This window comes from Camelus bactrianus, chromosome 15 (genome assembly GCF_048773025.1).
Source record: "Camelus bactrianus isolate YW-2024 breed Bactrian camel chromosome 15, ASM4877302v1, whole genome shotgun sequence".
NCBI lineage: Eukaryota > Metazoa > Chordata > Mammalia > Artiodactyla > Camelidae > Camelus > Camelus bactrianus.
In genome coordinates, this window is record NC_133553.1 from 48006350 (window position 1) to 48031372 (window position 25023).

The window sequence follows — 25023 nt, forward strand, 5'->3', positions numbered from 1 at the left end:
TTGTAGACATTTGAGGAGCCTAAGGAGGGCCATGGTACTTCATGAAGGCCCTGTCCTAAGGCGTGTATTAGCCCTGTAGCTCATTGATGCTGTTGAAGAGCAAGGCACAGTCATTCTCACATCTACCTTGCGTCTGATCCAGAGCATACCTGATAGTAAATATACAAATCAGCTTTTATATTCAGGATGTATAGAGACCTCACTGTACCTTAACAGTGTCAGTAACCTGAATTAGTGTTAGTTTTCCTAGGTGTGATAATGATATTATGAATATTCAGGAGAATATTTTTATTTTTCGGAGATAAATGCCAGAGTACCTAGGGTAAGGTATCATAATGTCTGCAACTTTCAGATTGTTCAGAAAATATATACACACAACAGATAAATAAAGCAAATACAGCAAATCATTTATTATCAAATGTGGATGATGGATACACAGATGTTTATTATAATTTTTTCCCCAACTTTTTTGTATGTTTGAACATTTTCATAATAAAATGTAGGGGAGGAAAGAGAGTTAAAATTTTTAGAAAAGGGAAAAACATAAAGCAAACTTCTCAGAGCTGTGACTTGAATGGCCACCATGCTCACTGGATGATCCTGTGTGACCCCCAGTGGCAAGTCTGAGTCCCAGCCACAAGTGTTGCACATTGCCTCTGACAGGGAAGGATGACTACCTAGAAGAACATTTAACAAACAGAGGAGAATTCTGACATCTGCTCAGGTACCCTTTGGGGAAGTGCAGCACTGCCACTATTCATCTTTGGACTTCCTTCAGAGTCTGCTCACTGATCAGGTTGGGCTGTTCTCTGCTGGGTCTGATTTCTTCATTATCTCATCGTCTCTTCCTGCTGCCCTGCCTCTGCTTCTTCCTTTTTCTCTCACTTGCACTAGCAGTAGTTGGTTGCTGGCCAGGGACTAACTGTGGGACCAGACCAGAGAGGGCACTGATGACAATGACAGTAATTGCAATGGTCATGTGACAGGCATGGTCCTAAGGACTTTTCAGTGTGTTAACTCAGTCAGTCCTCACACAGATCCTGTGGCATTGTAGGTACTATCACATTTTCATTTTATAGATGAGGAAACATAGGGACAGAGAGGTAGAATAACTCACCTGAAGTCACGTACTTGATAAGTGATGGAACTAGGATTCAGACCCAGGACATCTAGGTCCACCCTCTGTCCTTTTAACCAACATAGTCTTGTGCTCTGACAGATGTCAAAAAACAGATCAACTGACAGACTTACTTGTTTACAGCTTGCCTTTCTGAAGTACTGAAAGTTGGTAACACTAGTATATTTGAGTCATTAATGTCAGTTGCTGAAAGTTGAGGACTGTCTTTTTATTTGAATATTTTCAATGTAGAGCACTATTCTTCCATATGTAAGTGAGAAAGATTCCAGGGACATGGGAAACCTTTAGTAATGAGCGATGATGACTTTATTTGGATTTGGTGAGTTTGGAAGTTGCTATTACTTCTGTCTGGTTAGCATGTGCTACATAGCCTTGATTTCTGCTATTTCTGTCTGCATCTCTTAAGGATCTCTTTCCTCCCACCCACCTCATAAGATGCTAGCAGACTAATTTTCCTAGAGTATATTTTTGATGAGGCACTCTCTTGCTTCAAGACTTCAGTGGCTCCCTCCTATCTATATTATATAATCCACTCATTAGTTTGACATTCAAGGTCGGTGAACACCTATTCCAAGCTACCTTTTTTCTACATTTCCTTGTACAAACCCAAACTGAGCTCACTTTCCAGATAATTTTTTTTTTTTTTTTTTTTGCATTTTTGCTTCCCTGTCTTTGTTCAAGCTGTTATCTTTTGTCTGGATGTCTATCCATCACTCCCATCACCTGCATACTCAAATACTTTTGCCTTCTAACTCCTCTCTCCTTCTCTTTGTCTTATTGAATTCAAAACTCTTACTATCATTTAAGGTACCATTGAGTTGCCACATTTTCCATGAACCCTAGTTTGGGGCATTGTCTTTAATGGTCAGGATCAGTGAACCAGGACATGGTTGGCCCTCTTTCATGTTTCACAGTGGAGGCACCTGGAGGGTTCAGGGAGTTCATCACAGAAGGGGTAACATTGGTGCGTTTCATAAGTGAGCAGGAGCCCTAGGCAGAAGAAGAGTATATTTCAGGCTGAGAGAATGGTCTCCCCACATAACTCTCCTTCCCTTCTGCACGTGGCAGATTCCTGCCAAAAATAACCTGGAGACAATAGAGATGAAAAAGGGTGGCGTTTTCTGCCTTCTCTGATGTTTTTCTTTTCAGCCTTTCTTTTTATCACCTCTTCCCCCAAACCTCCCACCCTGCCCCAAGTGAGCTTAAGTGAGCTAAGTGTGAGCTAAGTGTGTGGCTCTGTGTGTGTCCTTTCTGTTGTCTTCCTCTTGGGAGTTGGAGTAAGTCTGTGCCCACTTTAAAGTTAATTGTTTAACAAAGGAACTCACCTTGCAAGTCCCCGGAAGATTCCTTTGGTTCAGGCACTTTGGGACTGAAAAAGTTACATCAGATAGAAACTTGTTATTTCTCTCCCTACAGCACTTCAAAAGTTAAATGGCTTATTATTTTTCATTGAAATACCTCATACTGTAATTTGAACATTTAACCACCTGTTATTTATTATAATAAAAGAATAGCTGTAACCTTAAGAAAAAGCAGAGAGAAATACAAGTTTCCACTTTTTTTGCTGAAATTAAAGCATTGCTTAAATTCATAGAATTTGTAAATACATATTTTAAATATAAAAATAATACATGTACATTGTAGATAATTAAAAAATACAGAAGAGTAAAAGAAGAAAAAAATTGACATTTTCCTGAATACCCAACAAACATTAACATTTTTTTCTACAAAATGTCATACTTGGTTGACATTATACTATATAAAATTTCAAATCTTTTAGTATAATGTTAATATAAAAACATACATCCTGTTATTAGAAACTATGTAAACTTAGTTATTGATTCCATAGTACTCTTTAGTTTACTTATGATTGGACATTGTTTATAGTTTTTTTTATTATAAATAACATCTCATTTTTATGCGTAAGAGTCTTTATCTCAGATGTTTTCTTTGGGATGTATTCTCAGGGTTAGAGTTACTGGGTCAAAAAGCATGAATGTTTTCAAATTCCTTGATCTTTATTGCCAAATTATTTTCTAAAAGGGCTATATTAGTTTATACTCTTACTGGCATATGAGAAAATGTTGAAATGATAAATGTTATAGCTTTTCCTTCCATTTATATTATTCCATTCCTTTGTGGGACTGTGTGCTGTACCACATTTTCAAACCATAACCCAGGAGTAAAGAGACAGGGTGGGGAGGCAGAACAGATGCATACTTGTGGCTTACTTTGCCAAATGTAGCCATATTTGAATGTATAAAATTAAAATGATGAGTGCATTACTATAAACAGTTTTTAACTGAAACACTAATTGCTATTCCTACTTCAATGTGTAGAAAATTACGGCTCTTCTATAAAAAAGGGACTTACAAAAGATCCTTTTACAGCAAAGTGGGCATAATGTTCATATACTGCTCACAGTTCAAAGCAGTACTCTTAAAGGTATTATTTAGAATCTGTGAAAACTATTCATTGGATGTTACCTCTGATTAACAGAATCTATAGAACTGAGTTTCCAATAGTTTCCTTAAATTATTGAGCCCAGGCACATGCCCTTCCTCTTTGAACAGTAACCTGAATTCAGGAACCATGGCTATCTGTTTTTGAATTCTTTTTTTTTAAAAAACACCTTTATTGTAGTGTATAATTCCTGTACAGTAAACTACACATATTTCAGATATACAATTTAATGAATTTTGATAGAGGTATCCACCTCTGAAACCACTACCACAATCAAGATGTTTTGAATTCTTAATCCACTGAAGCAAGTTTTTAAAAACCTGGTAACACTTTAATGTGTTTGTAATTACATTTTCTTTTTCATTAATTTAAGTGTGAAATTAATACTTATTAGTGTCATAGTAACATATCAAAAATATATTTCTTCTTTCGCCTTTGACCTTTCAGCCAGAGAGTTTACTATTTGTGTTTTGTGTTTTGAATATTTAGTTATTACGGTCATCGTGAAACTGTTTTTATATCTTCTTGGCTGCTGCTTTGGAAGTGAGTGTAGAAATGACAAGAGGAGTTAAGAACTGTTCTTCCTCTCCCTCTTCCCAGACAATTTGTTGGTTTTCAGTGAAAATGGCTAATAGCATTTTGATAGCGGAAATAGTGGTGGTAGTCATTATCCATCACTGCCTCATGGCAGAAATCGAGAGTGTGATTACTTATCCGCAGGTCCAGCTTCTTTGCAGGGAAGGAGGATTGATTTGAGGGTGATCTTCTAGAACTCCACTGCTAATGCACTTCAAAATAGTATGAATCGAGAAGAGAAAATATTACAAGTATTTAAACTATTGTGTTGGAAGTGTGAAAGTCTAAAGGTTTTTCTCTCTTGTGTTCTAGATTGGGATTTTAACCAGGACATCTGACAGCGAGGTAATTTGTGCTTAACATCATGTTGTTTGTTAGTAAATATCTGGCCACATGTTTGTTGACAAAATTCTGTAAAAGTCAGCTTTGTCCAATTGTGTTCTCTGACAATTCTAGCAAATGTGGATCCATGTTACTCTTCTCTCTGGGTCAGTTTTAACTGTCACCAACAAATTATAGCCTGTTTCTGTAATTGCCTCCTTAAATGACTTGTCTTGGCAGTTTGACAAGGTGGGGCACGAGCTTGGCCACCAGCTCGCTGGCATGTGGCACGAGGCTGAGAACCTCACCCTCCCAGTAGGCAGGATGGGAAGGCAGGGCTTTTCAGGGCCTTGACCGTCAGTGGGCTTGGTAGTTCTTTTCAGCCCCTCAGGTGAGTGAACCCAGATCAGATTTGGCTTGTCAGGTTTACACATTTTAATTTTGAAATAAGATGTAAATTTATAAATAACCATTAAAAGAACACTGAAGTCATTCACCTTACCCCTCAGTATGACAAGCTGGTAAATATAGTTCAAGTAGATCTGTAAATTCTTTGATTTCCTTATTGGCCTTATACTTTAGGTAATCTTGAACTTCTGCATATATTTAAAACCCATAGTGTGTCACTGCTAGAGTAACTAGTAGAAAACTAGTCTGGGACAAGGACTGTAAATTGTTCATTGTAGGAACAGTTTAATTTGTTAGTATGTTTAGGCCTTTTTATTTTTTTTTATTTTTGGGAGGAGGTAATTAGATTATTTATTTATTTATTTTAATGGGGGTACTGAGGATTGAAACCATGACCTTGTTGACACTAAGCACACACTCTACCAATGAGCTATACCCTCCTCCCTAATTTGTTAGTATGTTTAAAAGCATTGCTATCATAAGATAATTTAGGGGTAAAAACAATGTTCCTTTTTTTTAGGAGTTCCAGTAGATGCTCCCCTTCCCCCTGTTCTCTGCCAGTTAGAGGAGGACATAGTAGTCGAATGGATGGAGATTTTTTTTCCCCCAATTTTATTATGTAGAATTATTATAGTTTGACTGCACATACACATTATATTGCATATAAATGCATATATACAGTATACTGCACATTGTTTTAGTTTTCATATATGTACTAATTATTGTTTCTAAGAATAGATTACATCTTTAGCTTTTTAAACTTCCATAGTTATCAAAGGAATAAAGCCAACTACAAAATAAGAATCAACAGAAAGTGGTAATCCAGTCGTAAAGGACAGTCCAATGTGCTTACATATATTCAAGAAATCAAAATAATTAGTTCATTTGTGTCCTTATTATTGTTATTTTTTAGATTCTTCGTATAAATGATGTCATATGGCATTTTTCTTTCTCTTTCTGGCCCACTTCTCTTTGAATGACGGTCTTCAGGTCCATCGAATGGATGGAGATTTTGAAAGTTAGGTTTGTGGCTAGTGAAAACCAGATGGTGGGACATGGCTCCACGTACGGTGGGCCTCCTAATACTTCACTTCTGCTTTGTTCTGTTGAAGCCTCAGCTTCATTGTGAGATAGGCAGGATGCTGAATAAAAGAAATTTGCAATATATATTTACCTGCTCTGTCTGAAGTTTGACAGGTGGAAAAACTATAATTCCCTATCACATTTCAAATGAAAATGTGCAAAATGTCTTTTTTTTTGCTAAAGTGATACTTTTTTTTTTTCCCCTAGAGCTGTTTCATCTCCCTGGCATTTATTGAATTATGTGTGCTCTATTTAGGTTCCAGATGTGGAATCTCGTGAAGACTTAATTAAAAATCACTACATGGCAAGGATTGTGGAGTTGACGTCTCAGCTGCAGCTGGCTGACAGTAAGTCAGTGCATTTTTATGCTGAGGTGAGTGGAGAGTTAATTAGATTAGATGGTTTTTTCCTAACCCCTTCAGGAATTAGGTCACTGTCCTGGCCTCCTGCTGTTCATCAGAAGAGAGAAGTCAGTGTCTGTGTGTCCGCAATATAGATTTAGTTAGAGTTCATTTTGATTGGCCCATATATCAACCAAAAATCTTTATTGCAAGAAATGTAACAGGTAGCCTTTCTTATGGTTATATAACATGTTTTGGAACATTATTATTATGGATTCCTTGTTTTAGAGAGTTATAAGCAGGTAATGTTCATAGGTCAAGGAATTTTCATTTAAGAAAATTAAAAGCAAAATATGCCTTTTTTTTTCTTAATACTCTCTGGTTTCTAAATGATAGCTTGTGGAAACGAGTTTCTATAAATGATAAAATAAAAAATGTAACCTCTTTTAACCTTTAAAAGACATAAAATCTTACTTTTTGTTACATTTTCTTCTTCCCTCACCAAATAATTAATTTTCTTAAGAGAATTAGAAAAACACTGTGCAAGGTAGTAAGATTATACATAGTTCATTGATTAGAAGGGGAGAAAATGAAGGAAGAAATTACATATACCAGAGAAGGAACGAATGATAAGATAGTATAGATGTCATTCAGTATATAAGATACCTACCAGGTCTCTGATTTGAAACTTTTTATTAAAAGATCAGTTATAGATGGCAGATGGAGAATTATGATGCTTCACACTGTTAAGGAAATTGACAAAGAAAAATCAACGCCCTTTATTGGGACCTGACTGTGATTTTCTCTTATACTACAGAGACGGAGAGGTTGGTAGGAAGCCAGTTGCTAGGAGTGGAGAGGGGCTTTGCTTCTGTTTTCCTGCTTCCTGCTAAAATAAATGATGTGCCTAGCTAAGTGTTGTTCACAACAACCATTACATGCCTGTCTGATAAGATGACCAGTAGTGATTCCTGTTGGGCTGTAGAAAATGGAGAGGATGGCATGCTGGATGCCTGACCACAGAGCTGCTGCAGTTCTTGTCATCTGAGTTACTGTCCCAGACCTGATTGTCATCCTCATGAGGACCCAGGCTTTACACAGCTCTCTCCCTCTCTTTTGGGGTCAGTGCTGAGTATAGAGACACATGGTTAATAGAGGGGTGGTTGATTTGGTTGGCTGAACTTGCCTAAAATTCTCTTGTGAGGAATGAAATGAGTAACTGGGGGATAACTGAGGCTGTTTTATTTCTAAGAGATTTGCTTATCTTGGTAAATTCTTTCAGCACAATTGTGATGCAAGAATTTTTAAGTTGTACTAGTTTTTCTTTGTCTGTAAACAGGAAGTGGTAGCCCTCTGTATGACTTTACTGGAATGGTTAGTCTGAGCATCTGATGTTGATACAGCCTTCAAATGTGTCTCAACAGATCCTCTTGTCAGTCTCATGGTTTATCAGAAAATTTAGTGAGCTTTTTTTTTTTTAAATGGTTGTACTGGGGATCAAACCCAGGACCTCGTGCATGCTAAATAAGCACATGCTCTACCACTGAGCTGTACCCTCCCCCCTCCAGTGATCCTTTTAATGGCACACCCTCTTTGAACGTAGTACGAAACAGAATATTTCTTTTTTCTTCTTGATCTCCTCTGTCCTGGACAGCCTAGGTTTGGTAGAACCTCCAAAGAAAGCAACTGGGATCTTTAAAGCCCAGCATCCACTTTTTTTTTTTATCTGTGGAGTAGTGCTGTAAAGGTTTTATTAGTCCTGTGATATGGTCTTAAAACACAAGAAAAATATCTTAGGATTCATATTGCATGGCCATTGATAACTTTTGAAGTAACCATATCCCTTCTCATTGAGTGTGGGTGTAAATGAATCTTGGGTAAATGTTAAAACTTCTTAACGTGTTTTGTAACCTTAGTCATCAGACTAGAGCTAGGAAAAGACACTGATGAGTTTCGGTTAGTAGACTTTTTTTTTCCTTATTAAAATGATGTGAGTGGGGACCATATCTTTCTTATGTGCACTCCAGCATGTGGTACATGGCCTGTAGATAGTCAACTGATATTTGTGGAGGTGGGGGAGGGAGGAAGTACTTTTGGCTTCGGGGTTTGTTTTCTCATAACCTTTCCTGAAGTAAATTTGGTTTTGGGACATGCTCTCCGGGATAATGGAATGTTTTCTGACTTAATAGTGCCGAGCACTCTCTAAAAGACTGGCCTTGGCTGAAAAGTCCAAAGAGGCACTGACCGAAGAGATAAAAGTAGCCACCCAGAACATTAGCAGACTTCAGGTGAGTTCATGCTACTAAGCAGTGTTAGTATGTTTTTTCATTGAAAGTTCTTGGACCAGAGTCAGCATTTTCTTTCTAAAGTAGTGGCATTTGACCTCTAGACACGCGTTTTTCTAACCATTTTATTCTTAACTCATTTTAAAGTAACATCTCACTTATATCAGGCAAGAAATGGTTGTAGTATTGGTTTCTCTAACTTGTAACTTGTAACTCTTTTATTGTAAACAGCTTTGTAGTCAGCACTTCTCTGAGTAATACTTACTTACCCGTGCTTCTTCCTTTTTCTCCTCCTCCCTGTTAATCCCTGTCATGGGCTGTGGGCTTGTTCTGTTCATGTGACTCTGTTCCTTCTCTTCACTCTTTGGTAAAAGTCACGTAAACTGAAAGGTAGGGCTGCAAAATATTCCTCCTTAATCACTGCTTTGTTTTAAAATCTTGTTTCCAGAAAGCCTTTATTAAATATAAACATGATATAAGTGGAGAAGTAACTCATTAACACAGCCACACACACGTCCTCCTAGTCTCAGATTAGTTTATCAGATTAGCTAGGAGCACAGGATTAGATTTTAAAGGGCCAAAGAGAGCCTGGGAGATGAGAAGATAGGAGGTTGCCTCTTCCAGGGAGGGTCCTGCCCAGAGGGCTATGGGCAGTTGAGATGTAAGGTGGCAGGAATGTGCCAGAGACTGCCTTCCCCACCTCACCGAAGGCTCTGGAAAACCTGAGGGAATTTGGAAAGACCATGTAGCCTTCTGGTTTTTTGGTGACAATTTTATACCTGGCATAGAAGGAAACTCTTTCATTTTTTGCAAAAAAATTCAGAATGTATTTTGAAGGCCAAGAAAAATTTTTCCCCATGTCTTTTAACTTTGTTCTCTTGTTAAGCCTGTGGCTTAACCTTCATGTTAATTGATCAAATGGGTCTTAATAGATTGCTTTTCCAAATTTTTTTTTCATAAATTAAAAATGCTTTCGAGTGGTTTTGATTTCTCTTCTTTCCCTCGCCATTCAGGATGAGCTGACAACTACCAAGAGGAGTTACGAGGATCAGTTAAGTATGATGAGTGACCACCTGTGCAGCATGAATGAGACATTATCTAAACAGAGAGAAGAGATTGACACCCTAAAGATGTCCAGTAAGGTACGGGAGGGGATGGAGGGGTGTCTCTGAAGTATAATATTTCATATTTAATGTATTTAATACAAGGTACTTCGTTGCTGTGCTTTTCAAGGGTGAAAGGTTAAGAGATTTAAAGTGTTTATAAATCTCATCAATTGCCCTCTTATTAAAATTAGAAATATTAAAAATTAAGATTCTTTGATTGAGTTATAAGTTGAGAGATGATCTGACCTCTGAAGCCCTACTACTGTGTCCTGTGTTGTTTTTTGTTTTTTGTGTGTTTTTTTTTTTTTTTTTTGCATTTTGGGCATTTTTGGTATTTCTGCTACTAGTCTATCAATCAGGAGCACTCTTAGAGGTTTATGACAGGGATTACTCTTCATTGATGTGAGTCTAAAATGGTGCTGTTGAAGAGTAACCTCCTTTAGCAAATTTATTCTCATATATATCCAGATAACCTAGGACTATCTTGTCTTTTTAATGCCAAAAGATTCTTAGATTTCATTTCCAGTAAAGCCTCTGCTTCTCCAGGCTGGGGTCAGTAGATATTGGTAGTGTTTTTGTGTTGGAAATGCATATCCACATACCATGTTTCTTTGTTGTAACGTAATGTATATACTCTTAACGTGAAAGGTAGGCTTCCAGAGGCCAGAGAGTTGGTTTCATGCATCATCTCAGGTGCTTAGCTTATTTTGGTAACTTAGACAATACTGTACCACCAGCAGCTAGGATTTACAGTCTCCAGCCCGCGCTCTTTGAGATCCGCTGCTGCCCCTTGTTGATGGAGCAGGCATTTACTGAGTTCCACTGTGTGCCGGCACTGGGGAGGACATGGAGATGAACAAACCATAGCTTCACTGTAGCACCTGCCAGTGGTGGTGCAGCCAGCTGCTCAGTTGGTGTCTCCTTGGAACATGTATCGGGTTAATGCACTGGAATCTGTGTGATATAATTGTGTTTCTCAGTGTAGTTTTGTGATATTGATTGGCCTCTGGCTACTTCAGAGAGTGTCTGTGATGCTTTTCTGGGACATCTTGTGATGATTGTAACCAGCCAGTGTGGTTCTGATTAGGGTTCTCCAGTCACTTGTGCTTCAGGAAACTTGAGCTTGGAAGTAGAGGGTAGGGTGTTGGTTATCTTGAAGAATGCTGCCTTTAACCCTTTTGGTCTCTGGATATTCTGCCAGGGCAATAGGTGACTCATGAAAGTACATGCATTAGTGTGAGACGTAGGAGAACGCCTGCTTTAGCACCTAATAACATTTGAAAAAAAAGTAGCAGTGATTACAGGGAAAGTTTTCAACCTCAGAGCTGCTCAGAAGGCATTGGTTCTGGATTGAGAAGGGTTAATGTTGAGTATAGTAAAGCTTATTGTCCCAAAGGTAATTGTATTGCAGCTACTTTAGAAGTTAGGGGATTTTTAAGCTCTCTCATAACTTTTTAATCTAGTCCTTAGGATATCTGTCATTAATAAAACACTGAGTTAGAGATCCTTCTTCACTTTGTAGTTTCTATTGTTAAGCTTTCTTTGATCATTCTTTGGTCCCTATATTTTGCTCCCCACCACCTGCCCCCTGTTTATTGGTAATTTAAATTGCTACAGCATCATCTTATGGCTGAGTTGACATGGTCTCCATCGGACACCAAGTAAACATCCTGAAACCATTTGTTTGCTATTATCTTGCTCTAATGTTTGTATTCTGCAATCATTTCCCACTTACATGAAAAAAAAAGTCTTTGTACGTATAGTTAAATACAGGAATTTAATCAGGATGTTTTCCTAAAAAGTGAACTTCTCCAGAAGAAAAGTTACATAAAACTAACTGGTAAATCCAAATCTCCATGTGTGAGGGAATTGGGAATAAATTAAGACATTTCTTCTCTCTAACTCATTCTCAGCCAGTATCTGAGCTTCCTTTTAACAGATAATCATTGCCATTGGGGTGTTAGTTGGCACCTATTAAAATTAGTGCCTATTAAGACCTTTTAAAAGGTGTTTAAATAACAGAAAGATGATTAGGCTAATTTTTTTTTCAGCTTTATGAAATCATAAAATACCTTGTCTTTGGAACAAAATGGGTATTTGAGGTTTGTTAAATCTAAGATAGCTTTCCTTTTTTTCTTTATTGTCTGTCTTCAGACTCCAAGGGAATAAGGTCCATGACTGGAGAAAGTGGGGAGAGTTAAAAGTAACAAACTCCTAGTGATTCCTGAGTAAAAGTTAGCGATGCAGGTAATCAGCTGCTCTCCCTCTTGGGAGTGAAAGTTTTCTAAAGTGAAATGTGGCTTCCAGACAGCTTGGTCTCTGAACTGTGTAAACGGTTTTTCTAGAAGTTTGCATTCTTACTGTTGATATTTTTCTCTGCACAGGGAAATTCTAAAAAGAACAAGAGTCGATAGTTTACAGATAGCTGGCTGGTGGGCGCTCTCTTTCCAGAGCTGCTACTGCTGTGCGGAGCTGCGGAGTGAGACCACGTCCAGTGCTGGCCGCCTTCAGATGGCTGGAGTGTTGTTGGACCTAGTAAAGTCGTCAGTGTTGTCAATGGCCTTGAAATATTTAAAATATATTTGTAACGCAATAAGGCAAATACAGAATTTGTTGTTGACAGTAAAATGGAAAACAATATACATACCATGGATATTGTAGGTTTCCTTACGCTGTTTTTACTGTGCACTTTTTAAAATTAGGTTTTAATTTCAGTATGTAAGAACAACAAATATTTTGTATATTTTCAAGCTCAATTATATGGTAATCAATTTGGTATCTATGGAATAGATCTATGTTTCTGGATAAAATGCTTAAATTGTCAAACTCTCGTTACTTTTTGCTATAATTGAAAGCAGTCTTGATGCGTTTTGAAGACTTACTCATTTTCCCTCTCCTCTCCTTTTCTCTTCCGCTTTTCTGGAGGGAGTGGGCCTTGCAAACTTCAGATCTCGTGGGTTTATTATCATTGTCTTCAACTCTTCAGTACTCTCTCTGTGTTGGAATAATAGCTGAAGGAAAATTGATGTCAATAAATTCGTACTTATATCAAACTTTCAGTCTCTCTATGAAAATCTGATAAAGGAAACTGAAACTTATTAAAGTACGCTTCTTGAAATTACCAAATCCCAATTGATTTAGATGTAATCTTTTTAATCCCCCAAATTGGAATAATTGTACGTTAATCCTTTATTAAGGCTTTGAGTACCTCTCAAGGTACTTGTAACCATACTTCAAGCAAGGACCTTCAGCCCTTTCAGGCTCCCCCTGGTTTATTTCATAAACCTTGTGTCATTTCAGTGTACCTTTCAGTGGTGTCTCTCCCTGAGAGCTCACCACCAGCTTCCCTCAGTGCTCAGCACAAAGGCCAACTCCTCGGACCCTGCCCCGCATCCTCGGCTGACTGCTCAGGAGAGTCTGGTGGTTGTGCCCAGTCCTCACAGTAATGAAGGTGTTTGAATCCTGCCTCGGGGATCTCTGGGTGAGTCACCTTGGTCCCATCCTCCGGGCCCTTCGAGTCCCTAGCCCCTTTGCCCTTTCTGTTTTCTGTGCCCTGCTCATTTTAATTCTCCATCAACTGAACCAGCTGTTTCCACTGCAGCTGCATCTAAGCCCCCAAGCACTGAGAGGGAAACATCAAGTCACCATGCTGATTAGCTCCACTGTACACCTAGAGTTTCCAGCCCCTGCTAGACCCTCAGTGTTCTGTGATGCTGAAATCAGAGTTTCTAGTCCATTTCTCTTCTTCCTTTGGAGGGTTTGGGACAAAGGAGTGACATCGTCTGGCTGATGCTTTAATGGAATTGTTGGCTGCTATGTTGAGAACAGATTGTAGGGGAGCAAGGGTGGAAGCAAGCAAGTTGGGATAGAGATGATGGTGGCAGAGGCAGTTGTGTAAAGTCTGTTTCTGGGTTTATTTTGAAGAGAGTGAACAGGATTTGCTGAAATCGCAGCACCTTCCCCCTTTACTTACGCCACTCATCTCTGCTTTGTTTTAATTCTAATACTTACCATACTCTAGCATACAGTGTGTTTTGCTTATTTATCTCATGTACTGCCTGTTTCTACTTCTAGAAGACGCAGTGCCAGGAAGGCAGGTTTTTGGTCTGGTTTGTTCACTGTACCTAGAACATGGTCTAGCACTCAGTGAACACTGGTTGATGTGAATGTTGATAGGGCTGGATGTGGAATGTGAGAGAAAGAGGAGGGGTCAAAGGGGAGGCAAGGATTTTGACCTGAACAAACAGGACTGAGAGGGAGGACTGAGGGAGGAGCAGCTTGCTTCCACCTGATTGTAACTTAAGCCGAGCACCTGGGAATCACCTTGGGTTCCTCCTCACCTCACATGTTTCATTGGTTATCTTGTCTTTTTGAGTCTTTATGCTTTTGCAGGATCCTTACTCGATACCGTAAATCAAGCCCTGGCTCCCTACTGTCTGGACGACCCGTCTTCCTGTACCCAGACCTCCTACGCCTTTTACCAGACCGTCTCTCTCCAGAGCCGTTTCCCCGGTGGAAAGCCTTCACAGTGGCCCCTCACTGCCTGCTGGGCACAGTCCAGCTCTAGTGGGTGCGTGTGGACACACACGCTGACCATCACGCACTTTCTCCTTGTTCTCTTCCCCGCGCCCAGCGTCCTCGCCCTCTGTCTTTATGAACACACTCAGACCTCTGGGTCAGGGACAGTTACACTTCTCCTGAGAGCTGGGCCTGTTTTTCTCTTAGAGAAAATGTGAATCTTGGGATTGTGTCCCTCTTTGCTTTGGTGGCTGAGAGTTGTATCTCCCATCAGCCATGAGCTGCCAGAGCTCTCAGACTGGTGGCCCCTTTTACCCTGCATGGTGTCTGGTTCCCACAGACCCGCAGGCAGTACTTGGGGACTATTTGGCCGTTCTGTAAGGGTCAGTGCATCTGGGAGGGTTCCTCGGCCTGAGGGACAGGGCAGGACTGTAGAGGGTGCAGTTGGTTCCCTGGCAGAATTGTCCCTTTTCAACTTAACTGCTAAGATCTCTGCTCTGTTGGCAGAGTACCTTGCCCCGGCATATAATAACCACCATTTGTTAACCAGTTACTTAAGTAAGGCATGGAATGAGGCTTGCCATGACTTATTTCATTTAAACCTCCAATACCTATATCTCATTGGTGCTATCACTTCCCCCGTTTTAACAGACAGAAAATCAAGGCTCAGAGCGGCTAAGCAGTTTGTCCACAGTCACACAGCTGGTATGTGTGGACCAGGGGTCAGATCCAGGCTAGGCCGATTCCAGAGCCTAGGTCACTCACTACTGCAGTGCTGTAGTTCTGCTTTAAATTGGGGACATTCAGTTCTGTTCCTACTGGTGCTCTGTATTTGGAGGATCAGTAACTGCTGTACTCCATCCAGCTTTCCTTTTCCATGTCTTCATTATGTACCTCTACCCTTCTTTCAGCTTTCAGTTAGCTTCCTGGGCTAACGGCCCTGGTACAGTGTTTGTCTTGACATGCTTTTTTTTTTTCCCTCTGACCCCTATTTTTATTTACATATTCCCTGTTATACAAACCTTCCCAACTACCAAATTCTGAATTTAATAAATTTATGCCATGACGCTACCCCTCCCTTATAATCCTCTTCCTGTACAAACTTTGTTGTTACTTCTCTTTTTTTTTTTTGTAAAGGAATTTTCTAACATACACAAAACGAGAGACTAGTATGAACTCTTATGTCCCCATCACATCTTATGTACATTTTGTTAATCTTTTTTTATCTTTTTTACACTCTTTTTTTTTTTCCTGGACTATTTTAAGGCAATTCCCAGACATTGGCTCATTTCACCTGTAAACCCTTCAGTTATGCGTACCTGTGTAAAGATGGGGAGCACTACCTTCTGTATCTGTCTTACTCATTTCATCATTTGCTCAACAAGGATGTGTGGAGCGCCTGCTGAGTGGTCAGTGCTGATGAGACTGATACGCAAAACAGGCATGCTGGCTGCCTGCTAGTGAGACAACAAAGTGATCGCGTCCATGCATAATTACAGATGGCCACAGGTCATCCAGCCTGCTCTGGGCTAGTCTCACAGTGGGCAGTGAGGGATAATCTGTCAAGGCTGTAACATTTGTAATTAAGTGTCTGTATTTTTATGGAAGTTATAAACTTAGTTTGAGTCAAACTGTTCTAAAATACTTACTACAAAGAAAAAAACAAAACGAGGCAAACAAAAACAGCCTCCTGATCCTCCTCCTCGTATCACGCTCCCCGAAGAAAAGCACTTGCAGTCACTATTTTGGTGTCTGTCGCCGTATTTCCAAATGGCACGCTACTTCTGCTTTTCCCGTTAGGCTTTATCAATTGATTTTGTGGTTGGAAGATGAGGATTTGTCTCTGTTTCATCTGCCTCCCTCTCCTTACCACTGACATACATATACATGCTTCCTGTTTTCCTGTCTTCTCTCAAGCTAGTTATACCAACATTTTGATTAGGTCGATATTCAGTATATTCCTTACTATGATTATTTAAATGCTGTTGGTCGCCGAGTCACACGATGTAGCCTGATTACTTTTCCTTTCTTGTACAACTCTTTGTTTTCCCTGGAGTTAATAATTGGCTCTTTATTTACTTACCTATTTATTTATTTATTTATCTGTATTTTCTATGGTACTCATCATTTATTCCTAAATTCTCTCTCGGTATATAACTCCTGTCTCTGCTGTCAGATTCACTTGGGTGTTCAGCCAGATTTATCTCCATCAAGAAGTCTTTCCTACAGTCCTTTGATCTGCTCCAGGCTATCCTGGCTGGTCTCCAGGCCAGCAGTACTGCTGCTGTTTTGGGATCTACCTTCCTCATTATTCTGGGCATCAAGTGGCTGCCACTCTTAAAATACCGTTTCACACTCCACGAGCCCTTCAGTGAGTGTCTTGTGCCTCTGCCTCCATTGCAGCGCCCCTCTCAAAGCGTCGTCTGTTCTGACCAGACCTCTGGGGGCTTGGAAGGTGAAAAATGAGAGAGAAATCTCGGTCTGGGCCCAAAGTAGGGACTCAGTTGGTTGAAATCCACGTTGGAGCAAAAGGAAAAAATAAGAAAAATGACTTTTAATTATCATGCATTGCTTCCTGAAGGAGATGGAATTTTCAGAACTTATTGAAATGACATTTCCGACTTTTTCTTGATTACATACTGCATGCTTATTGTTGAAAATTTGGAAAATGAGGGAAAGTTTCAAGAGCACACATCTCCTTCTATGGAGATTCAGCTTTTAATATTTTGTTTATTCCTGTTTTTTCATGCATATATAAGTTTTTAATAAGAATTGGGATTATGTTATAAGAAACTCCAAATGAGAAAAAAACTCTTAAATAGGAAGTGATGGGGCGGGAGGTAGGTTAGCTGGCTGCACAACTCTAGGGGGCACTGTTCACATTCTGTTCTGTAGCAGGCCTGGGAGAAGGGATAAGATGCTCCATGCGCAGCTTGAGAAATAGTGATAAAATAGCATGTGTCTTGTCAGATCACTTTTAAACGCCCCCCCCCACCCCCGTTATGTTATTATAAGCAATACTGCTCACTTTTCAAAGCTGATAAAATTGGCTTTCCCACTGTTTTTGGTAAGAAATTAACTCTATCAGTTATGCTAACAGATACTTTTTAGCAACATGACCACTTCCAAGTTCATTATCCATTAAAACAAAAACTCAGCTGCACTATTTCCAAACAAAAATGTGAGAAAAAAATAAGTAAAATGAGGAACCAATTAGCTAAGAAAGTCATCAAACAAGTTGGAGGGAAAGGCTCTCTCCAGATGACTACGAATGAAAGCTTTCTTCATAATAAAAATCGTCAGACAGAAAAATGTACAGTTCAGAGTTTTGTTTTATGCAGCATTGACCCTGAAAGTTGTTCCCAGCTCTTAAAAGTCTTTAAACTAACTCTATAACTTTAACATATGAAGATAGCAACTTGGTTGATGGTGGCTAAGAAACCATCTGGCAGAGCCACACTGACAAGGAATAGTCTGTTCTGGGATAGAAGAGGAAGCTGGAAGCTTCTGTTCTTGGCTAAGGGCCATGTCCTCAGATACCATGGTGGTAAGTGGAAAGTTTGTCAGTAAGTGTTGCCTGTGACTTACATTTTTAAGCAGTTTGGTAATTAGCTCCAAATTAGGAAATTATCTGGCAGTCAGAGCATTAGAGCAGGAAAACCCATTACAGTTCTTCCAAATCTTTGAAGGAAAAGGTTATAGAGCAGAATTAGAATAACTGTTTTCATAAGGAGAGGATTAGAATTGACTCCTGGGTAGAAACATGCTGGAATCTGTTGTCTGGTTTGTGGATGTAGGGGCCTCAAAAGGTACCTCCCCCACTTAGAACCTTTGTGGTGTGTTTAATGACCTCTGAACTCAGCCCCACTATTCCCTAAACACTAGTGGGATGGCTGAGTGGTGACACCCCAGAAGTCCAAGAATAGAAACAACGCAGTTCAGTTAACTAACAAAAACAAAATGTCGCTCACATCTTGCTCAGATGCTGAAGAATACGCTCCCTCTCTTCCACTTTCCTGCATTTCCTTAGGGCACCTCTTCTGTTGTGTTAAATTGTCAACACATCCCATTTTGCTGTATGCTGTCTCTCTGAACAACTACAGATGCTGTGAGGCAGGAACCATGCCTTATACTTACTCCCCCACAGTGCCTAGCAGGATGTCTTGTACATAGTACGTGTTCAATTGATGCTAACTGGATACGTTTTAGGGAGCAGGCCAAGGGACTGTATGACTAGCTCAAGCCACACCTAAGAGTGTCCCATCTCCAAGACAAAGGATAGCCAATCAGAATTGATTAAGTGATCATCTCCCTAAATTACCATTGATTTCAGTTGGCATTCTCAGTGAAGATGTGGGCTTTTTATTTATCTTTGGAAATTTCTTTCCACACAGTATTCAAGTTTCCTCATAGATAAAGTTGTTTAAAAACAGTGTGTTCTTCAAATATCAGTCCAGAATGCATCATGTGCCTAAAATGGTGATTTTTTTTTCCTGTTTCATTTTCACTGTTGTTGAAGCTATCACTGGTTAATACCTTTTTTGAGTACGGTTTTTCCACAAGCCTTTACTCTGTCTTGAATGAACGTTGCAATATAAATAGAGACTTAACTGTTTTCAAGTTTTTAGGGAGGAATGTTCTTTTCAAGCATTTAGGGCTAAGCTTGTTCTAGATCTGAAGTCCTCACTTTCCAACCAAATCCCCTTTCAAATCAGGCATTTCCACAAGCCAGTCTGAATTTATATTAACAGATACTGACAGCTTCAACTGATTTGAGTTTTGAGGAATTCCGAGTTAATATACTGGATCATATTTACAGAGAATTTGGGGGCCCCTTGTTAAACAGAATTCTAAATGGTTTCCTTAAAAAGGCTGCCAGGAAAGGGAAACGTGCTAATGACAAGAAGAGTGATGTGGTCTGAGGGTCTCCTTACTGTAGAGCTAGGAAAAGAACAGGATCTGGAGTAACATGAGGTCACAGCCAGCCTTGAACAGCTGTGGTGGCCTAGCTATTGAGGCCAGGCTGAGCTGTTTACCAACAGATTTTGATACAAAGGGATACTGCCAGAAAGGGTCCTTTGGAAATATGTGGAGGAGTTACAAGAAATAAATCTGCATTCATGAAAGTGGCAACCTTTGGGGCCACGCTGAGTCACACAGAAGAGGAGGGGCTGTCTCTTGCAAAAGATAAATGGTTTTCAACCAACTGATTTGGTCTTTAGAAAATTATGGGCCTATTTGCTTTGCAGAAGTGTCAAAGTTTCCAAAACAATTATTTCTTTCACTAGGTGGACTGCCTACTAATCAAGGCCATGCTGCTTAGTCTAAGATGATGGAATTAAAGAAGGTAAGCTCAGGACTCATTTAAATGCATCGACAGTTGCTGGTTTGTCCAGTGTGGTGTGGTTTCCTGTTTGAGTCCTTTCTCCAATTGTTATTTGTGGCATTTTCTGAGATGGGCTGGCTAGACACAGTATACAGGAGTTTCAGTCTGAGGCTTCAGCCAGAATGCCTGGGGTCAAAGCTCCTCTTTTCTTCCCTTCCTCTCTCTTTCTTTGTCCTTTTTGCTCTGCACTTTTCTCAGCTCCTTACCAGAAGGCTGACTATGATGTAGTACCTGTCTGATTCCACAGAAAAGTCTCTGAAAGTTACCATTCAGTTGACATTCTGTTCTCCAGGCTCCCTCTTGCTCTTCCTCAACTCTTGAGGGATGGTCGTGGGAGGAAATAGGGAAGTGAGGAGGACCTGATGCCTTTTTCTGGTTGTTTAGGATGTCTTAAGCATAAACACAATTAGAAATTTTATCTGAAGCTAAAAGTATCCTAAATAGATCCCAGCTGTGTGACTTAAGGCATTCCCATGCCCTCTCTGAATGTTTCCCTCCTTCCTCAAAGCCCTCAGCACAGGTTCTAACCATTGGCTGGCAGTTGACTGGTTATCTTTTCCATTTCACCAAGGAACACCAAGGTCAAAAGTAAGACTACCCCTAAAAGAGCATTGAAGAGACAATCACACTGCGGTGCAAACAGAAGGACGTGTTCAATCAGAATTCCTTCCTTTCCTTTCCACCACCAGGCATTGTCCTTCATGTTGAGATGTTCACTAGGGCCTCCTAACTCCTCTCCTTGAGCTCAAGCCCCCTCTTCCCAGATAGTCCATCTGAAAGATGGACTTTTCAGACCATTAAATCGGTATTCCTAAATTGCCATTTTGAATCCAAAACGGTTTACTGGGTACCTATTGTATGCTAGGCTTTGGGAATACAACAGTGAACAGGATACCACTTGCATCAAAATATTCCTTTGCTTGATTCGGGATCTCCCAGCTCCAGTGCAGACATGGCCAAGTTGAAGAACCACACCACACACAACCAGTCCCGAAAGTGGCACAGAAATGGCATCAAAAAACCCTGATCACAACGATATGAACCTCTTAAGGGGGTGGACCCCAAGTTCCTGAGGAACACGCGTTTTGCCAAGAAGCACAGAAAGAAGGGCCTGAAGAAGATGCAGGCCAACAACGCCAAGGCCATGAGTGCACGTGCTGAGGCTGTCAAGGCTCTTAGAAAGCCCAAGGAGGTCAAGCCCAAGATCCTAAAGAGGAACAGCCGCAAGCTGAGTCAACTTGCCTACACTGCTCACCCCAGGCTCAGAAAATGTGCTCATGCCCACATTGCCAAGGGTCTCAGGCTCTGTCGGCCAAAGGCCAAGGACGAGGCTCAGACGAAGGCCACAGCTTCAGCTGCAGCTCCGGCTCCGGCTCCCAAAGGTGCCCAGGCCCCCCACAAAGGCTCCAGAGTAAAGGCTTTCATCTACTGATGTGAGGATAAAAGGACTGGTGTGACCTCTGGGCTGCTGTCTGCATGGGGCTCATGTCTACCTGTGCTGTTTGTACAAACAAACCTGAGGCAGGAAAAAAAAATATTCCTTTGCTTAAAAACTGTATGGATTTCCCATTTTCTGCTTTATGTCCAGTCCCACCTTCTCATCCAAACATTTCCCACCTGCCCTAAGCCTTTCAGTCCTGCCAGCCTCCAAAGCACCATGTCCTAGGGCCTGGAATGCCCTTTTTTCTCCTCTCTGAGTCTGTTCAAACCCTCACAAGCCTCCTATCCTGGGGTTAGGTGTCCCTCCAGGGTAAAGGGCACTAGTGGATCTTCTTTTATTTTGATTGCTAGTGGGGCAGCCTCATTTGTGGAAGAGGCTCAGATGTCAAGTGACTTGCCCAGAGTCACCTGCTAGGAGGTGATGGAGTAGGGACTAGAAGCCACCCTTTAAGCTCTTCTTGAAGGACAACTCCCCTTCTCTTCTGCATTCTGCCTCATCCACACAGCCTGGCCCTTCACTAGTCTGTCTCCTCCTCCTCTTTAGTATTGATGGGCCTTGAAGGTGGGATTCCATCTTCACCTTTCATCTTACCCTGGCACCAGGGCTGGCCCCACCTTCAGGGAAAAGAGGAGCCACTTGACAGAGGCTTCAAAAATAATTCTTAGCCCAGATATGGAAGCAACCCAAGTGTCCATCAACAGATGAATGGATAAATAAGATGTGGTGTAATATATATACACACATCTATAAGGGAGTATTACTCAGCCATGAAAGAATGAACTGCTACCATTTGCAGCAACGTGGATGGACCTAGAGAATTTTATGCATGGTGAAATGTTACACAGAAAAAGACAAATACTGTATGATATCACTTATAAGTGGAACCTAAAAAACAATACAAATGAATGTATGTAGCAAAACAGAAACAGACTCAACAGAAAAACTAGTGGTTACCAGAGGGAAGAGGGGAGGGTCAAATTAAGGGTGTTGGATTAAGAAATACAAACTACTGTGTGTAAAATAGATAAGCAACAAGGATATATTGAATAGAACAGGGAATTACAGCCATTATTTTGTAAAAAGTTTTAGTGGGGGTATAATCTGTGAAAAATACCGAATCACTATACTGTACACCTGAAACTAATATAATACTGTAAATCAACTATACTTAAGTTTTTAAAAAACGTCAAAAAAGTTCTTTAGTTCTCCTATCTGATCTCAAGAGAAAAGAAAACCCAAAAGCTCAGTGAAGCAAGGTGGAAAACACGACCACAAGTCTCATCCCTGCCCCGCCCCCATCATCCCACCACGCAGCGATGATAGCAGTCCTAGGGGGTGCAGGGTGGCTTCAGATCTGTCAAAGGCCCCAGCCGTCTATTTCAAGGGGCCTCCAAACGTAACTCATACCTCCTCCTGCCCCGCCCCACTTTTGGGGGACGGAGCACCTTCTCCTCGACTTGGGGGCTGGAGACTCAGGTGCAGGAAGATAACGGAGAGGGAAGAGATGGAGAATCAGACACCAGAAAAAGTTTTGGGGATCCACGGCGGGAAAGAATTGGGGATCCGGCAGAGGACGGAGCAGGGGGTGGGGCAGGGACGCAAGAGCCTCCGCGGAGTGGCTACCCCCTCCCCGCCCCTTCACTCCGGGTCGCTCTGGGCCCTCCCTCTCCTCCCCCTTCTCCCCCTCCTCCTCCCACACCTCCTCCTGCTCCTCCTCCGGGGTGGATGGCGGCGGTCTGAGTCGGAGCCCCGGCCGCGCTGCCCGTGAGTGATCAGCCCCAGGGGACTGACGGGGAGGCATGGGGAGCCCCCTCTCCGGAGTGGGTTACCCGGGTTTGCTGGGAAACTGCGGGTGGCGGAGGCGCCGGCGCCGCGGGACGCAGGCAGCGCCCGGGCTGGCTGGGCGCCGGGCGCGCGGTGCCCCTTCCCCTCCCCTTCACCGCCTTCGCTACCCTCAGGGCGCAGCGCCCGCCCCGGGTGGGCCCCACCGGGCTTCCCCTCCGTACCTCAGCTCTGGGGCTGCTGCTGTGACCTGGGTCCCGCTCTCAAGAGAAGGAAAATTCAAGCAGCAAAGTGAAGAATCTAGACTCAGTTCCGAGGGCCGGGGCTGGGGGCTCGTCCAAATCCACGCGGTCCGGGCGGGCCTCCCGGACCCGGGTCACCAGCGCCAGTCCTCCATCCCGCTCTCGGGGGCTCAGCATCCCCCCACCCCCAGACTCTCACTTTCCTTCTTTGGCTTCTGTTACTCGTGCTGCTACTTCCCCTTCCCCGCCTTTCCCTGGGAGGCTCCTGTCCCACAGGCTGGTATCTCCAGCCTGGGGCCCGCTCCAGCCCTAGAGGGCGATGAGCCAGGCCGAGGAGCCACAGCCACAGGGGCCTTCACACCTGCCCACACATTTCCTGCAGGAGTGACTTTCACTGGGATTTGGCGTTGGGTCCCCTGGACCTGCAAGTCCTATTTTGTGTACCCAAGGGGAAATTAAAATACATTCCTCCTTAGGATTTTACTATTTCTCTTGGGCGTCTTTTTGTTTTGTTTCGTTTTATTTTTAAACCTCTCTGACTATGCTTTCTTCAAATAATAATGATCCTTCATTTAATTAGCCTTTCTAGTTCTGAAAGAAACAGGAAAAATAATAAAAAGAATGCTTGCTAAAAATACTGTGCAGAACCCCATCTTTGGAAAGTAAAGACTTCACTCCATACTTAACTGTGTTAGTGGGAGATGAGAGTTCAGTGTAGCTTATTTTCAGGCTGTCCTAAACAGACTATTGCAGCCTCCCCCAGGCTAGAAGTTTTAATTTGCCTGACATAAACCGCAGTGTTTGTTGGCATTCCCAGCCTGGCATACATAGTCCCTGCATTTCTCTCCTCTCCAGCCCTTTCCCAGCTCCCCCACTTTCTAATAAACAGGAGTTGTGAAAAGAAGGCAATAGAAGAGTCGAAAATGAGCAGGACCACAAAGAAAAAACAGCCTCACTTAATTTTAATCCTGAGGCTGTTGCTTCAACTTGATGCTGATTGGGTAGAGGAATGTTTAGTTCATTTGTGTGGTTTTTATGTCTGTTCTTGTTAGGGTTGAATCAGTGTTTCCGTGACAGGCTTAGTTCTCTGGGTGCTTAGAAGGAGCTTGTTAATTCTCAGATGGGTCTGGACAGATCAAGCCTGGAATCTGGAGTTCTTTGGTTTTTTTTTTTTGTTTGTTTTTTTCATTTTGTTTGTTTTGTTTGTTTTTTTAGGGATTGATCTGGGTTGATATTGCAAACCTCTCTGCCCACTCACTCAGAACTGGAGTGGAGGGAGATGGGGCAGCCTGAGCTGGGGTTTGCTTCCACATGACCGAGAAAGAAAAAGCTTTCCTAAGGAGTGAACTGTATGAACAAGATTGTAGGGAGTGTTGACTGTTACTGTTTTTAGGGAGAACGCACTTCTCAAAAACTTCAGACATTCCCATTTCTATACAAACAATAAATGTAGTTATAAAATGTCTTAGACCAGGTTCTGAACAACCCATCAAAACAAGTTAAGGTATTGAACTATTTGGAAGTAAAGATTTTTTTTTAAAATGAATTTCATTGGAAAGAAACTCCTTTATTTTAAAAAGGATGTAATTCATTTTTCTCTGCTGATTGAGTTTGGCTGTTCCCCATTAGTATGAATTAGTAAAGTTTTACTGTGGTCTCGAAATGTCATTGGTAAGGAAGTGTTGTGACTTCCATTCAAAAAGAAAGCCCTTCGAAGTTTTGAACTTGTTTGGACCTGGTGCTTAGAAAAACAATGCACTCAGATAAAAATCTTCAGTCTCTTCCTTTTCCTGAGAATTTTTAATAGTGTACTTAATGCCCCAGAAAATAACCTTATGCTGTTTGGAGAGAAATGGCCTTTCTGCGTTGTTCAGCTTTTGTATCCCCTTGTGGAATCTTGTTAAACTGGGAGGTTTGCCATCAGTCACGAAGG

At 41.4% G+C, this 25023-nt stretch overlaps 2 protein-coding genes, 1 long non-coding RNA gene and 1 pseudogene across 6 annotated transcripts in view; 3 read left to right on the forward strand and 1 right to left on the reverse strand.

Annotated features, from left to right (window-relative positions):
- PPP1R21 (protein phosphatase 1 regulatory subunit 21) overlaps nt 1–12774 on the forward strand; it is a 57652-nt gene extending 44878 nt beyond the window's left edge. The window contains exons 18-22 of the mRNA XM_074341110.1: nt 4490–4522; nt 6246–6362; nt 8520–8618; nt 9629–9757; nt 12106–12774. Of these exons, the coding sequence (XP_074197211.1) occupies nt 4490–4522; nt 6246–6362; nt 8520–8618; nt 9629–9757; nt 12106–12135 (408 nt within the window). The 3' untranslated portion in view covers nt 12136–12774. The remainder of the gene's footprint in view (nt 1–4489; nt 4523–6245; nt 6363–8519; nt 8619–9628; nt 9758–12105) is intronic.
- LOC123612060 (uncharacterized) lies at nt 385–24449 on the reverse strand. 2 transcript variants are annotated; one of them, XR_006719221.2, is made up of 6 exons: nt 23073–24449; nt 12604–12732; nt 8885–9011; nt 7001–7073; nt 2464–2507; nt 385–2128 (listed from the first exon to the last, which is right to left on the reverse strand). It is a non-coding gene; the product is annotated as an uncharacterized LOC123612060 (long non-coding RNA). The 2 variants fall into 2 exon arrangements; XR_006719222.2 differs by lacking the exon at nt 7001–7073 and having other exon boundaries at nt 23073–24447.
- STON1 (stonin 1) overlaps nt 12915–25023 on the forward strand; it is a 55483-nt gene continuing 43374 nt past the window's right edge. The window contains exons 1-2 of one of the 3 annotated variants that reach the window (XM_074341112.1): nt 13128–13202; nt 19528–19586. The gene's annotated coding sequence lies outside the window, so the exon portion shown is untranslated. Of the gene's footprint in view, nt 13203–19527; nt 19587–22697; nt 22831–25023 lie in introns of those variants that run through there. The other 2 variants (XM_074341114.1, XM_074341111.1) reach the window with 2 other exon arrangements.
- On the forward strand, nt 19471–22094 carry LOC105079071 (large ribosomal subunit protein eL29 pseudogene; annotated as a pseudogene).